We start from the raw sequence: 15,772 nt of genomic DNA, 5'->3' as shown, positions 1-15,772 counted from the left end.
GAGCCCTGTCATGCCAGAAGCTTACCTAACAGGGTGACTTAAGCCCTTCCTCTCAGCCAGCCCTGGTGGCGCATGCCTGTAACCCCAGCCCTTGGGAGGCAGAGACAGGAGGATCTAGAGAGTTCCATGCCAGCTTGGGGCTACGTCATGACACTCCCATGGTTCCTGCAAAAGCCTTGGATAGCAACCCACTCCTGAGCTGATTTGGGCTTTATGACTGAAGCAAACATTGCTACCACCACGTTTAACAGATGAAGAAACCAACACCCAGAGAGGTTCATATCCACCATCTCCGAGTTCGGGGTAGTGAGAGTGGGGCTCAGGGGTTGCTGGGGGCGGGGGGTGGGGCGAGCTATCCCAGTGAGCCCAGCTACTACAAGCATAAGGCCTGTTGCTGAGCAACCACACACTTGAGCAGTCAGCCTCCCACAGAGCAGGAGTGACACACAGCTTGGTCACTGAGGATTTGTGGAACCTCGGCCTCCTTTGACTCAAAACACTCATGGGGATGGGAGCCATGTATGATAAGATGTCTGGGGGCTGTGGGAACATGTGGAGCCCTGTGGGAGCTGGAAAGGGTTCATTAGGGTTGGACCAAAAAAAAAAAAAAAGCTTGTGTCAGGCCAGCATCCACGCTCAGAGCTCTGCCTCAGAGTCCCCGCCACAGGGACTCAGCCTGAAGGGCCCAGGTGGTGTCTGCTAAGCAGTTGGGGCTCCAGTCCATGCTGGTGGGTCACTCCTGTAAGCCTAGCCACTTAGGAGGCAAGAGCTCTGGAGGACCAAAGTTTAAGACCAGCCCAGGGAGCCCATAGGACTCCATTGCCAATTAAGCAGCAACAAAGCTGGGCTGAAGACTTAACTCAAATGGTAGTGCACCACCAGGAGGCCTTGCGTTTAAATCTCAGTACTGGGAAAAAAAAAAAAAAAGTTGTGGGCACTGACAAAGCCCTCCTGCTCCACCTGAAAAGCTTAGACAGCGAAGGGTTAACTACTTAATGTGGGCTGTTTTGCCAGATGTGTTTCTGAATTCTTTCTTGATATATATATATATATATATATATATATATATATATATATATAATTCTATATATGTAATATATATTTTATATATAGTTATATATAATTTTTGTTTTTTGCCATTCCTGGGGCTTGAACTCAGGGCCTGGGCACTATCCCTGGGCTGCTTATGCTCAAGGCTAGCACTCTACCATTTGAGCCACAGCGCCACTTCTGGCTTTTTCTGTTTATGTGGTCTGAGGAATCGAACCCAGGGCCTCATACATGTGAGGCAAGCACTCTACCACTGAGCCACCTTCCCAGCCCTTGGTTTGGTTTTTTGAGCCAAGGTTTTGCTGTGTCTCCCAGGCTGGTCTGGAACTCAAGATCCTTTGGCTTTAGCCTTCACAGCGCTGAGATTACAGGCATATGTCACCATACCTGGCAAGTCTGAAAAATCTTTTCACTTTGGGCTTACAGAAAATCCGGCAAGATTGAGTGCACACCTATTTTCTCTTTGCGGCAACATTTTACACAGCAAAGAAACCAACTCTGATGACCTGCACTTAGCTGAACCCCCCAGCTTAGTTGGTGCCCTCGCCGTGGTCCAGGAGCCCAGGTGGCATGCATGTCCTCGGGCTCTTCTGAGCCATGACAGCTGCTCAGACATCTCTCACCTCTGAGACTTCAAACTTGGTTGTGTGGCAGCTGGCCCCGTGTTCTTCACACTGACCTCCTAGCCAGGATCTCTTTCCCCCCCTGACTTAAGTTTGGGGAACATCTCACAGAGATGAGGTGCCTTTCTCCTCTTCCCCACTGACAGCCCAAGACCAATCAGGATATTCACCTTATACAGTTGGCATCTCTGGGTGTTCCTGGAGCCAATCAGCTTCCTGCTCTGTTCTTCCTAGCATCTGCTAAGCTGGTGTACTACCACTGGACCACGCCCCCACCACACAAGCCACGCCCACGGACATGAGTCCTGCCACCTAGGCCTCACGCCCACCGCTTAAGTCACGCCCACACAATGTAAGCCACGCCTCCAGCTCCTGCTTCCTTTATTTTCCATATAAAAGTCTCAAGCTTTTTGGTCATGCTGGCCTGGACCATTGTCCACCCTCCCACCTGTGTTGCCCTTGTAGCTGAGATGAGCGGCATGTGCCACCACACCCAGCCTTCAGCTTGTTGGGTGGGTGTGTCTGTCTTTCTGTCTGCCCCCTATGTGTGTCTTTTCAATCTTCAAGTCTCTGATCTTCGGAGAATTTCAGCATGCTGTGATGGACATTTTTTTTTCTGAATCTCCCCGACCCCATTGATAACTATCCCCTTGCAAGTCCAGCACCCCAAATTCCTGATGGGTCTGGGCCACACCCTCATCTCCAGCTGTCTCAGGAAAGCTCTCTGTTGAGAACACACAGATGTCCGCAGGTCTGCAGCACACCCCCTGCACAGATAGGACACTGAGGCCCAGCAGGGTGAGTGGCTTCCTAAGCTAGGTACTGGTAGCTCACGCCTGTAATCCTAGCTACTCGGGAGGCTGAGCTATAAGGATGGCAGCTCAAAGCCCGCCTGGGCAAGAAAGTCCATGAGAATCTTATTGCCAATAAACTATCCAAAAAAGCAGAAAGTGGAACTGTCAGGTGCTGAATTCTGCAGTCATGAGGTCATTTTGGAAGGTGGTCAAAGGTCAAAGGTCTCTCTGAGGAAGCTACTTGGGCAGGGAGGGGGGGTGAGGGGGGTGGGGGGAGGGGGAAGACAGCCATGGAGTGTCCCTCCATGGACAGCTATGGCTGTCCATGCCTTCCTGTGTGAGGAACACAGAGGCAGATGGCAAGGTTACGCCCATGCCGGTAATCACAGCTACTTGGGAGATCTGAGGATAAGGATTAGAGGTCAGCTCAGGCCTGAAAGCTTGATAAACTCCTTCTCAACCAACAGCTGAGCTCTGCGATGCACACTGGCCATCTATCCCCAGAGACACGGAAAAGCTCAAGCGTAGACCTGTCCCTTGCTTCCCAGCCTGCGCAGACCTCCTGAAAACGCGAGTGGACTGATCCTCTCTCCACTCTCCTCTGTGGAATCTTCTGTGTGCCTTCATGGAGCCTGGACTTCATGGGGCACGTTCTTTATAGGTTACTGGTCATGTGTTTGCCGAGGTGCCATTGCCAGCATGTTTTTTTGTGTGTCCCTGCTGTAGTAGGCACAGTTCCAAGATGGCACCAGTCCAAGATGGCTGCGTTCCAGGATGGCACCGTTCCAGGATGGCACCCTTGGGCGTCCCTGCCTTATCTAATCCCCCTCCCTGGGTTTGTGTAATAGGCAGAAAGCCTTTTGCAGGTGTAAATGAAGCCCCCCCATCATGAACTCTGATATCGTCCAAGAGACCGGAAGTACACCCAGGGGTGGCAGATTCAGACAGGAAGAGGGATAGTGGGTCGGGGACCTGGGGCCCAGGGGCTGGGGAGTCACGGGTGGCTCCACGGGGGACAGAGGCGAGAATCCACGCGTTCCAGTGGCCCAGCACACAACTGTGGTAAAGTGGGGGGATTTTCTATAAGACATGAAGAGACGGTGGGACAGACAGACAGAGCCAGAGAGAGAGAGAGAGAGAGAGAGAGAGAGAGTCTGGAAATAGCCCAGCTGCGAGCTGCCCCAGCATGGGGCAGGAGGCAGAGCCCCAGGGCAGCCCCCACCCAACAGCCAGAAAATGGGGCCCAGGGCTGGGAAGGTGGCTCAGTGGTAGAGCGCTTGCCTTGCATGCCCAAGGCCCTGGGTTCGATTCCTCAGCACCACATAAGCAAAAAGAAAAAAGTCGGAAATGGTGCTGTGGCTCAAGTGGTAGAGTGCTAGCCTTGAGCTGAAGAGCTGAGGGACAGCGCCCAGCCCCAGAGTTCAGGCCCCATGACCAGACCCAAAAAAAAAAAAAACAAAAAAAAAAAAAAAAAAAAAAAAAAAAAAAAGAAAATGGGGCCCAGCCCTGGTGAACTTGAACAGGAACTCCAATCCCAGGTGAAGAAGCACCCCACTTCCCCCCACCCCCACCCGCCCTGACCAAGACTTTGCTTTCAGCCTTAGCCAACTCCCCGTTTCCCGAGCGGGCAGGGCGGACAGTCCACAGAGAGGCTGCGTGCTGTGCCCAGCGCCGCACAGCAGCTGGCCCGTGAGCGAAAGCCCTTCCAGATGTTCAGAGAAGGAGGGAAAGAACCCCACCATCCTCTCCTGACCCGCACGGAGGCGACCTTATGGGGGGGGGGGACCAGTGCACAGAGAGCCTCGAGAACATAACTGTTGTGCTCCCCCAAAAGAGACAGGGTCACACGCGTCCAGCCTGGCTGAGTCAGCTGCCGGCTAAGGGCTGAGCCATGGAGCTGGAAGCCTCTGGAATGTGGCATCCTGTCCCCAGTGCCCTGTCCCCCGTTCCTCCCCCTCCACACACACACACACACACACACACACACACACACACATTCTGCTGAGTCAGTAGCGGGCTGGGAGCGGAGCTGTCCCCCTGGAATCCGAAGCCCCAGGGAGGAGGGGGGGGGAGGGAGAAGGAAGAGGAGGGGCCCAGAGTGTTTACAAGCCTGCTGCCAGCACCCCGGTCCTGGAGGCTAGGAGGAGCCAGCCTTTGGGAGAGGGGCGTGTGTTCAGGGAGATAGCAATGGGGGAGGCGCCCTCAGCACCCCCCAGAAAACCATTAACCAGGGCACCCCCAACTCCTGGCGCCACACTGTACAGCCGGCTGCCCGCTTATCTCTCTGCTGATGGGTGGGGACCCAGGTTGTTCTCCTGGGACACCCTGGGCCCTGTGTAGGGCTGAGCCCGGCCCCTGGCCTCCACCGGCTCCATGCCAGGGGCATGGCACCCCCCCACAGGGTCCCCCAGGATAAGACCCCCCCCCCCCATGACTGAGCTGTCAAAGACAAGACTGTTCTAGGGTGCAAGTCAGTACCCGCCCCTGGGGATGTGCCTGGAGGGCTTCCTGGAGGAAGTGGCATTTTTTTTTCTATTGTCAGTCCTGGGGCTTGAACTCAGGGCCTGGGCGCTGTCCCTGAGCTGCTTTTGCTCAAAGCTAGCTCTTTACCACCTTCAGCCATAGCACCACTGCTGGTTTCCTGGTGCTTCAATGGAGTTTTTCCTAACCAAGTCTGGCTGGCTTCGAATGGCCATCCTCAGATCTCAGCCTCCTGAGTAGCTGGGATTGCAGGTGTGAGTCCCCCCCCCATGCCTGGCCTACCATTGGTTTTGACAGGGCCACATTTTGGATCTTTGTAAAGCTGAGCACTCTGCCCTGTGGGTCAGGGCAGCTAAGGGCAGGAGGGGAGCCTGTCCCCCACATATGGTAGATGCTCAATTAACCAGCTCACTCAACGCAAGACAAAACCCCTGGGAATGACAGCCTGAATTCCTGTGGGGACAGCAGTTGGAGGGAGTGGGGGGGGGGGGGACAGTGCAAATAATTGCTACTGAGACACATGACCACCATTCTAGGGGGCTTAAAAATCTGCGGTACTGGGGTTTGAACTCAGGGCCTTGTGCTTGGCTAGGCAGGCGCGCTCTGCTCCCTGAGTCACACCCCGCGTGGGTTTTATTTTTGCTTTAGTTATTTTGAGGACCTCGTGGTTTGGCCTTGGCTCGCCAGGACCTCAACCTTTCTATTTATGGCTCTTGAATAGCCGGGATTATAGTACATATCACCAAGCCTGACTTGTTGGTTGAGATGAAGTCTTGGCAAACTTTTTTTTTTGCCCAGGCTGACCTCTAACCACAGTCTTCCCCAGCTCTACCTCCTGTGTAGCTGGGATTGTAGGCATGACTCACCACCCCCGCCATGACACAGGGAATGGAAAGCAATATAGTTTAGCCCCTAACTGTCCACTTTTGAGGTTTCAGTAGATGCATTTTTCTTTGGAAGGGGACACTATGCAGCCCTGAAGTGGGGTGGTAGTCTATGCTCAGTCCTCAATAGGCTGTAGGGGTTATTTAGGAAGAGGGAAAAAGGCCAAGTGGCCATTGCTGTCTTCCAAGCATCCTGGGAGGAGAGAGTGGACATTTTTTTTCCCCATTTATAAGCAAATCTAGACACTCAAAACGCCCAGAGAGGTTATTGGAGTTCCCAGCTCCACCTGGAACCCGGCAGCCCAGAAGTCTGTTCTCTGCAAGAGGCAGCTGTGAACTTGGGGCAACCTGGGAGCAGCACAGCCCCAGACCCCAAGGGCCACATACGCCACCCCAAGAAGCCCATCACCCCTGGGAGCCCCTGACTTCCGGCCCTGGATCTTCTAGTTTGTGTCAGTGGCCGAGGCTCTTTGTTCTGACATCGGCCTTCATGGCAGACCTGAGAAGCAGGTGTCCCAGGGTGTGGGCCCTGCTGTGGGTGTGGGTGGGGTCCTGGGTGGGGTCCCTAGCCATCTCAGTGGTCTCGAGCAGGAGTGGGCAGCGGGGAGGGAAGTCACGCACAGTGAAGGGGGAGGACCACGCCGTGCCTCTGACTTACCACTCATCCTACGGCCTGGAGCCCCCCCCCCCCCCCCCCCCGCACTTCACTGAGCTTTCATCAGGAAACTCACCTCTGTGAGTTCTAGCACATTTGCAGATTGTTCTGCCATCACCATGAATGCCAGAATATTCCGTGGACCCCCGAAGTTTCCCTGTCCCCTTATGTAAAAAAAAAAGATCAGTGAAAAGACGTAGCTGGAGGTATGGGGCACGTAGTAAAGGGCCTGCCTGGCAGGCGTGAGGTCTTGAGTTCAAACCTCAGTGCTGAGCCAGGCGCTGGTGGCTCACTCACACCTTTGAGCCTAGCTACTCAGGAGGTCAAAGCCAACCCCCGGCAGGAAAGTTGTGGCGACTTATCTCCAATTCCAGCAAAACAAACAAAACAACATGGAAGTGAAGCTGTGGCTCAAGTAGTAGAGCACTAGCCGTGAGTGAAAAAGCTCAGATTCCAGCGCCCAGCTCCTGAGTTCAAACCCACGACCACCACCACAACAACAAAGGGGAGGTTCCAAGGCCCTGAGTTCAAGTTCTAGTACTGGCACAAAAACATAAAAACAAAAACACCTCAGTGCTGCCAAAAACTGTTTTTCTGATATATGATTGGATTATGAAACAGGAGCGGGCTCCCCCTCCCCTCCCTGCTCCCCCCCTCCTGTGCACCCTCCCCTCCCTGCTCCTCCCCCCCCACCATGCACCCTCCCCTCCCTGTACCCTCCCCTCCCCTGCACCCTCCCCTCCCTGCTCCTCCCCCCCAGCATGCACCCTCCCCTCCCTGCACCCTCCCCTCCCTGCTCCTTCCCCCCCCCATGCACCTGCAAGCGCAGGCTGTGACCGCCCGCCAGGTGGCAGCAGAGCCCGCCTCTGCCTCTGCCTCCACCCTGGCTCCTGGCTGCACCTCGCTGCGTCCCCGGTCCCCGCAGTCTAGACACTGGCCGGCGGAATTCCTCTCCCGTGTAGTCAGCCTGTGGAGAGGAGACCGAGCCGGCGCGCTGCCATCCCTTGCCGTCATCGCTTCCCGCCATGTGTCTCCCAGGCTGTCTAGCCTGGGCCCTGGATCCCGCCACAGAGAGGCTTAGTAAGGGCTGGGAGGTGAGGGGGGGCATGGGAGGGAAGCTCCGCTGCCCAGCAAGGGGCCAGCGCCACCCTCACTCCACCCAGCTGCAAGGGCAGGAGGTGGCAGCCAGCAGCCTGACTTCTGAGAATGTCCCCCTCTCCCCAGCTGGCCCTCTGTCCTGCCCAGGGCCTCCCTGGAGGCCAGCCTCGAGTTTCTGGAGCTGTGTCTCAGGTGTCTGGCTGCTGCCCAGCCCTGCCTGCTTGAGAGACGCATCCCAGGCTGCCTGGAACAGAAGGAGACAGCAGATTAAAAAATTAACTGGAAAAAATAAGGGGGGAGGTGGAGGCTCCGAATTCAGACCCAGCACCACCCCTCTCCCCCCAAAAAACACAATCCCCCCAAAGTTGGGCTTTGTAATGTTCTCTGATGTCAGTGAGCTGTCCCCTGGGTGCGTGTGTGTGGGGGGGAGACACCTGCCCAGAGCCCTTCCCCAACCCCTGGGTCTCCTCCCTTATCTTTACTGAGTGGAGCCGGGCCTCCACTGCCAGGCCTCTGCTGCTGGGCCTCCACTGCTGGGCAGGCACTTGGTCACGCCTCCCGAGCTGGGTTGTAGGGTCCTATTCCCCGTCCACCAGACCGTTCTGGCTCCCCTGGACCACTGAGGGGTCCTCCTCCCCGCAGTTGCCCTGGTCTACTCCTACGTCCCTCCCATTGTCCCGGGGAGGGGGGGGGGGCGTCTCTGGCTGCCAGGAGTTAAAGACAGATCTCAGCCCAGTGGATAGCTCTGCTGGAATAATGAAGCGCGCACAGGTGCCTTCCACAGCAAAACGTCCTCCTTCCGATCCCTTCCGGAGGACCAGAGTCCAGGTCAGGCAGGGCTGGGCAGGGCCGGCCCTGACCTGGGGAGTCCTCTGTCTCCCCACAGTGGTCCCTGACCCCCACCGTGCCTATCTGCTGGGGACCTGTCATCTTAGCTACCCAGAAGGCTGAGATCTGAAAAATCACAGTTCAAAGCCAGGCCCTGCAGGAAAAGTTGCAGAGACTCCAAACACGAGAACAGGCTGGGGGCGTGGCTCCTCCGAGGGGCGTGGCTCCGGCTGGGGGCGTGGCTTGCGCTCAGTGGGTGGGCGTGGCTCCGTTGGCACCGTGCCTGGCCTAACAAGTGCAACGTGCTGAATTCGATCCCCAGTGCGACCCCTAGGGCTTGAACTCAGGGCCTGGGCGCTGTCCCTGAGCTTTTTCCGCTCAAGGCTACAGTGCCGCTTCCAGCTTTTTTGGTGGTTCACTGGGAGAAGTCTCCTAGACTTTCCTCCTTCGCCTGACTTTGAACTACGATCCTCAGATCTCAGCCTCCTGACTAGCTAGGATTACAGACGTGAGCCACTGGCGCCTGGACCCTCTTGAGTTCCTAGCATCAGATTAAGAGTCCAACCTGCTTGGCTGGGGTGTCATCCGCCATCTGCAATCAGCCGTAATGAGGTCACATTCTGAGGTCCTGGGGGGTGGGGAGAATTCTGCAGGAATTCGGGAGTGGTGACAGAAATGAACCCATGCCACCAGACACTAAGCTGTAGCCCTGCTGGGTCTTGCTTTCTAGAAGTTTCCTCTGTATCTCCTCCCCCCCCCCCCACACACACAGACACACCAGGTGGGGAGAACTGGGAGGAGGAAGCTGGGGACCCAGAGCTTGCTGCTGGGGGAACAGAGCTGGGGCCAGGTAGGGCAGAAGCCATGTCCGCTGGCGCCATCTGCCAAACAGATCCCACTGGAAGCCGGCTCTGAGCTTCCCCAAAGATCAGGCATGCTAGAAAGCTCTGCAAAGGAGGCCCTGCTCCCCTGGGGGGGAGGCACCGGGGGCTTCCCCGCTTCCTGTCCCTGCCAGGGCTGTTTCCACCAGGATCTAACAAGGCATAGAACCCTCACCAGTGCCGCTGCCCTGCGCCCAGCAGTCTGTCTTCTGGGGAGCCTTATACTTAAAGTGCCCTGGGGGGCCCTGCCTCCCCTGCACTGCTGCTGCATGCATGCTGGGGGCTGAGGACAGCACATAGGTAGCCAGGCACCAGCCAAGTCTAACTAAAGAGCTAGTCACACTGGAGTGAGTGCAGGAGAGGAGGCGTGGTCAGGGCCAAAGGTAAGAAGTCATTACCCAGCAGTTCCCCAGGCTGTGTGGGAAACAGATCTTCAGACAAAAGTACCATTTCCACAGCAGCCAAAAGGTGGGAACAATTCAAACACCCACCAACAGATGGTGGATAAACACAGTGGGATCCATCTGTGCACTGGAATACTACTCAGCCCTGAACAGGAACGGAGCTCAGACACAAGCCACATGAAGGGAGAATACACAGAGATCCTGGGAAAGGGGCTTAGTGGAAGAGTACTTGCCTAGCATGCACAAAGCCCTGAGTTTGATTCCTCAGTACCACATACATACACAGAAAAAGCCAGAAGTGGTGCTGTGGCTCAAGTGGTAGAGTGCTAGCCTTGAGCAAAAGAAGCTCAGGGACAGTGCCCAGGCCCTAAGTTCAAGCCCTAGGACTGGCAGAAAACAAAAAACAAAATCCTCACGAGGACTTTTCTGCCCAGATTGGCTTTGAGCCAGGATCCGGAGGTCTCATTCTCCTTGAGTGGCTGGGATTACAGGCGTGAGTCACTTACTCATTTGAGAACAGTCAATCTTATATTATGCAAATCTCCCTGCGAGTTTTAAAACTTGGTTGGGAGTCTAAGTTTGGAACAGGATGCAGACTTCCTGTGGACACAGGTGTGTGGGGTGGTACTTGCAAATACAAGCTTGAAATCCAGGTGTCCTGGAAGACTCTTAATGCTCTGGAGACCCTGAGAAGATCAAACTCCTCTTCACCCTCCCCTGGAAATGGAGTGCTGGGAGAGGCCAGAGCACCGGGCCTTAGGGTATCGGGAAGAAAGCAAGCTTTCTGGGTCTCATATGCGGCCTTGGCCATTTGGGGTGCACAGATGTACCTCCTCTTGTCCCTGGATTACAACCCCACTTCACTGGGGGCACCCAAGGCTGCCAGAGCGCCGGCTATTGCAGCCACCTCCTCTGAGCTGACACTGAAAGGGGGACTGTGGCTGCCCTCGGCTGGTTTTACCTGGTGCGGGCTGGTGCTGGCATGGGGGAGGGGGTCCCGCTGGCATCCTGGGGGGTGGGTGGGGAGTGTGGGTGCAGCGGGCAGCTCTGTTCTTGTCCTTGGCCCTCTCCCTCCGTCTCCTCCAGGCCACTTGCAGCCGGCTCTGACTTTGAGCTGGGGTCATGCCTGCCCTGCCTTCTCCCCGACTCGCTTTCCCACACAGTTGCGGCTCACGTGACCTTTCCTCCCAAATGCCACGCTGTCTCTTCAGTTCCCTTGCAGAGGCTCGCACAGGTCTTGTGAGCCGCGTGTTCTGTTGTTGCATTGCACCTTGCTCTGCCTGCCCAGAAAGCCCCTCTGTGGTCCAGGGGTTCCCCTGCCCTCGCGCAGCTCTCAGGCCTCTTCCCCTTATAGTTGGTGGCAGCTCTGTCACTAAGCTGGGAAAAGAAAGGTTGTGGGCGGAGGTGGGGCTGGGCTGCGCCCCCAGTGGAAGGAGTCTCACACTGACTTGAGCAGTTATGTTTTTCTCTTGTTCTTTCTTTTTCTTTGCCAGTTGTGGGGCCTGAACTCTGGGCCTGGGCGCTGTCCCTCAGCTCTTCAGCTCAAGGCCAGCGCTCTACCACTTGAGCCACAGCACCACTTCCGGTTTTCTAGTGGTTTATTGGGGATCAGCGTCTCCCAGACTTTTCTGCCCAGGCTGGCTTTGAACCGCGATCCTCAGATCTCAGCCTCCTGAGTAGCTAGGATGACAGGCGTGAGCCACGAGCGCCCAGCATCACTGTTGTTTTATTCCACCAAAGTGATGTGTTTTGTTACAGCAGCTACAAGAAGCCCATACTGACCACTAAAGGGTTTGGATGCCTACAGCTGTATCTAAATAAACCATCCCCTGGGTCCATGGAGCAGAGAAGCCACACCTACTTGTTATTCTTTTCTTTCTTTTCTTTGGTCCTAGACCGGGACTCCAACTCAGTACCTGACACTTTCACTCATTGGCTAGTGCTCTACCCACGGAGCCACGCCTCCAAACACCATAGGTGTTTTCATCTCTGAATTTTAGAGTGGTAGGATGCTCTTAAGTGTCACCCGCCAGGGTCCTGGGGTCATGGGGAAAGCTCGCATGCTATTAGTTGTAAGCAGGAGGCACAAGAGAGTTCATTGTACCCCCTCCTTATGACTCTGTCCCCCCCCTAAAATAAAGCCAGCTAAGACAAACTCCCAGGCTCCCCCAGGCCTCTCAGCCTGCTCAGAACTCCATCTAGGAACTGACAAGCCAGTCCTGTCAGCCAGCCGGACAAGCTGACATTCCCCACATAGTTGGCCCTCCTAAATTTAGCCTGCTGCTCCTCAGGAGCAATCCAGGCCGGGGGGGGGGGGGGGGGGGGGATTTTCAGTCATCCCCCCCAATCTGTAAATACACAGCCCTGACTTGGCATTTCTGAGTGAGCCTGTTGCATTCCTTAAAGCTTCTTTGCCTGGCATTTCCTGCCTTAGCGAGTCCCTGATCCCCCCCCCCCCCCCCCCCGCATGTCCCCTGCGGTCGGGGGTCAGCGTCCTCTCAGCAGTCTGGCAGAAGCCAGTGAGATGTCCTTCCGAACATGAACTTGTCCCTTGCTACATGACTGGATGGAACAGCGAACCTCTCTCTTTATAAACCAGCCCCACCAAGCGCCAGGGGCTCACACCAGTAATCCTAGCTATTTAGGAGGCTGTGATCTGAGGACCTGTGGTTCAAAGCCAGCCTAGACAGGAAAGTCCATGAGACTCTTAGACTCTTATCTCCAATAAACTAACAATAAAAACAACAACAAAAAACCCCAGAAGTTGAGCTAGGACTCAAGTGGGAAAAGTGCCAGCCTAGAGCAGGAAAGAAACTAAGGGACAGCACCCAGGCTGTGAGTTCAAGTCCCAATATAGGCACAGGGAAACAATAAAAAGAAAAATAAGACATAAGCTCAGGGCTCACATCCAGCCACTCAGAAGGTTGAGCTCTAGAGGATCTCCGTTTAAAGCCAGCCTGGGCAGAAAAGTTTGTGAGATTACATCTCCAATTATCCATCAAAAAGCCAGACTAGAGGCGTGGCTCAAGGGGTAAAGCAACAGTCAAGGAAGTCAGCCAAGTAGATGCAAGGCCTTTAGTTCAAATCCTGGGACTGGAAGTAGTAGTAGTAGTAGTAATAATAATAATAGCAAATAAGGCAGGGAATATGTCTTTTCTTCTCTTGCTGGACACTAACTACCCCCTCCAGCCTGTCCTGGCTGTGTCCGTGCTTAAGTCCCTGTCTACTGGTCCACACCTCAGCCCCGATCCAATCGCTCTTCCCACTTGCCTTACACTGCTGAGTTTCACTTCTCAATCCTCAGACTCCTGATGGTTCAATATTAACCTGGCTATAAAAGGCAATTGTGATCTAAGAGAACTGGGAGGCCAGGAAGAGGAAGGGTGGGCCAGCTGCCCAGCCCTGAGTTGGCTCCCGCTTCTGGTTCTCTGTCTGGCATACGGCATTCATTTCAGTTCCCAGAACACCGTCAGCCTCAGCACATGCATAGTGGCGTGGTTTGGACTCCCAGCCCCAAGCGGCCACCCTGGCCTGCCCAGTCCTGGCTTGAGGACCGGCATTCATTGGCTCTGATTTGCTCTGACTTTCGAGGTCAGTGTAGCTGAGGCCTTGTGCACAGGCTGTTCTTCTGGCTGTGTGTTGCTTGGACTGGGGGAGGGGGTGCAGGGGAGAGGGAGGAGGGGAGGGCAGGGAGCTGGGCAAAGTCAATCCAGGCCTTTGGGCAGACACTGGAGCAGACACTGGAGCTGCAGCCTGACCCACAGGGCCTCTTTCTCGGAATCCCTCCCACAAGACTCCTGGCCCTGGGCTGCCTCCAAATTTGCTGCTTGAAACTTCTGGGAGGAGTATTAAACCTTGTCTGGAAATCTGCCCTCATTTTCCCCTACGAGATCTTGGCGGTACGGTAGCGCAGGGGAGATTCACGCTCCTGTCTTGAGCACGTGCACCTCTGTGCACCTGCAGTGCTTGGGTGCAGAACTCTACCGGGGAGTGTGGGGAGGGGCTGCGGCAAGGTTGCCATGGAAACGCAGAGCTTGGTACCCAGCGCTGTAGAGTGATGCTGGGTAGTATTGAGAGACAGGGTCATGAAGGCGTTGACCTGTGGATGCTCAAGGTCTTTGGGAAGGTCAAATATGCCATCCATCAAGCCAGAAATGGCACTTGCCAAAATGTAAGACAGAGCCGGGTGCCGGTGGCCCAGGCCTGTCATCTGAGCCGCTCAGGGGGTTCAGATCTGAGGATCATGGTTCGAAGGCAGCCAGGGCAGGAAAGTCTGTGAGACTCGTTATCTCTAATGAACCACCAAAAAGCCAGAAGTGGAGCTGTGGCTCAAGTGGTAGAGTGTCAGCCTCGAGCAAAAGAAGCTCAAGAATGGTGCCCAGACCCGGGGTTCAATCCCCAGAGCCCGCACACGCAAACAAAAGGAAGCCATGTCCCCGTGAGCATCATGCCCGTCCCTTTCCCAGCCTCAGCCCCACTTCCTGTCTCTGGACTCACCTGTTCTAGATGTTTCCTATCAATGGAGCCACACACTGAGGGCCTTTTACGTCTCTTTCTCTCAGCGAACACAGTGTCAATGGGGACCTTTCACACTGGGCATTGCTGTGTGGATCCTAACTTGGTCTTGTTCCTGGCTGTATGATACTCCCTCAGGATTAATTAACACTGGGCCCCGTGAACGTCCACGCAGGAGTTTCCATTTCTCTGAGGCAGCATTTCTAGCAGGGGAATCACAGGTCTTGGGGTGGCTCCACATGTGACCTTTCCCAGAGCCACCTGCCCATTTCCCAATCTGCTGTCTGACCTCACGTCCCCACGCGCCACGCCTGCGCGTTCTGAGTTCACATCCTGACCCACACTGTACTTTCTGTCTCCACCATAGCGGCCCTCACAGGGCCAACTCTGTGGTTTCAATTTGCATTTCCCTGATGACTAATGCTAGCGAATGGCTTTTCATCTGTATATTGATCATTTGCATACCTTTTTTGGAGAAGTTTCTATTCAGAGCCTTTTATCCCCACCCCCCATTTTTTTTTTTCAATGCTGGGGATTAAGCCCAGGAATTCCCATTTACTAGGCAGTCACTCATCTTTGAACCTGCATCTTCACCCCTATGGTAGCGTTCGTATTTGTGTGTGTGTGTGTGTGTGTGTGTGTGTGTGCGCGCGCTGGTCCTGGGCCTTGAACTCAGGGCCTGGGCACTGTCTCTGAGATTTTTTTTTGCTCAAGGCTGGTGCTCTATCACTTTAGCCACACCTCCACTACCGGCTTTTTGGTGGTTAATTAGAGATTAGAGTCTCCTGGACATTCCTGCCTGGGCCAGTTTCAAACTGCGATCCTCAGATCTCAGCCTCCTGAGTGGCTGGGATGACAGATGTGAGCCACCCACTCACGCCCTGCCTTGGCCATTTTTCTTGTCTTTTCTGGAAATGGTAGGGTTTGCATGCGAGGCCTTGAATTTGTGGTAGGCAGATGTAAAGGTATGAGCCCCGCTCCAGGCCCCCACATCTGGAACCATGCTCACCCACACAAGCAATTCCTTTTTGCTTTAATGTTCAGGTAGGGTCCTGTGTTCTGCCCATGGTCACCCAATGCCACAGGAGACCGTGGACAAAACACAATACCCTACTTAATAGTCTCCTGGGTAACTGGGATTCCAGGCACATGCCACTGTGCCTGATAATTGGTTAAAATGGGGTCTCACTAATGTTTGGCCTGGCCTCTTATCTGCACTCTCTCCATCTCTCCCTCCCCAGTAGGTGGGATTACAGGCATGAGTCACTGTGCCCAGCCCACACACTTTTTGCTCCTCTGTTGCTGATTTGTAAGACTTCCTTATATATTTTTGATTGAGCCTAGAGTTTCACACCTATAAATTCAAGCTACTTGGGAGGCAAAAGCAGGAAGATCATGAGTTTGAGGCCAGTCTGGGCACTTACCCAGACCCTGTCAGAAAAGCAAAATACAAACAAAATGGCTGGGATGTGGTTTAAGGGATAGAGCTTAAGGTCCAATTCCCAATCCAAAAATGGAGAGGAAAAACTTTCTTTATATATTCTAGAGACATAAATACC

The 15,772-nt window shown here is 54.7% G+C and overlaps 1 protein-coding gene across 1 annotated transcript in view; it reads right to left on the bottom strand.

Annotated features, from left to right (window-relative positions):
• The window catches only part of LOC122099323 (extensin-like), a 43,470-nt gene extending 35,956 nt beyond the window's left edge, over nucleotides 1–7,514 (bottom strand). Inside the window, exon 1 of the mRNA XM_042669908.1 lies at nucleotides 7,305–7,514. Coding sequence (XP_042525842.1) covers nucleotides 7,305–7,514 — 210 coding nt within the window. The remainder of the gene's footprint in view (nucleotides 1–7,304) is intronic.
• Nucleotides 7,515–15,772: the final 8,258 nt, after the last annotated feature.

Source organism: Dipodomys spectabilis, unplaced genomic scaffold (assembly GCF_019054845.1).
Source record: "Dipodomys spectabilis isolate Male_0828 unplaced genomic scaffold, ASM1905484v1 ptg000511l, whole genome shotgun sequence".
Taxonomy (NCBI): Eukaryota; Metazoa; Chordata; class Mammalia; order Rodentia; family Heteromyidae; genus Dipodomys; species Dipodomys spectabilis.
Note: the sequence above shows the minus strand (reverse complement) of the source record. Positions and strands in the feature narration are given on the sequence as shown.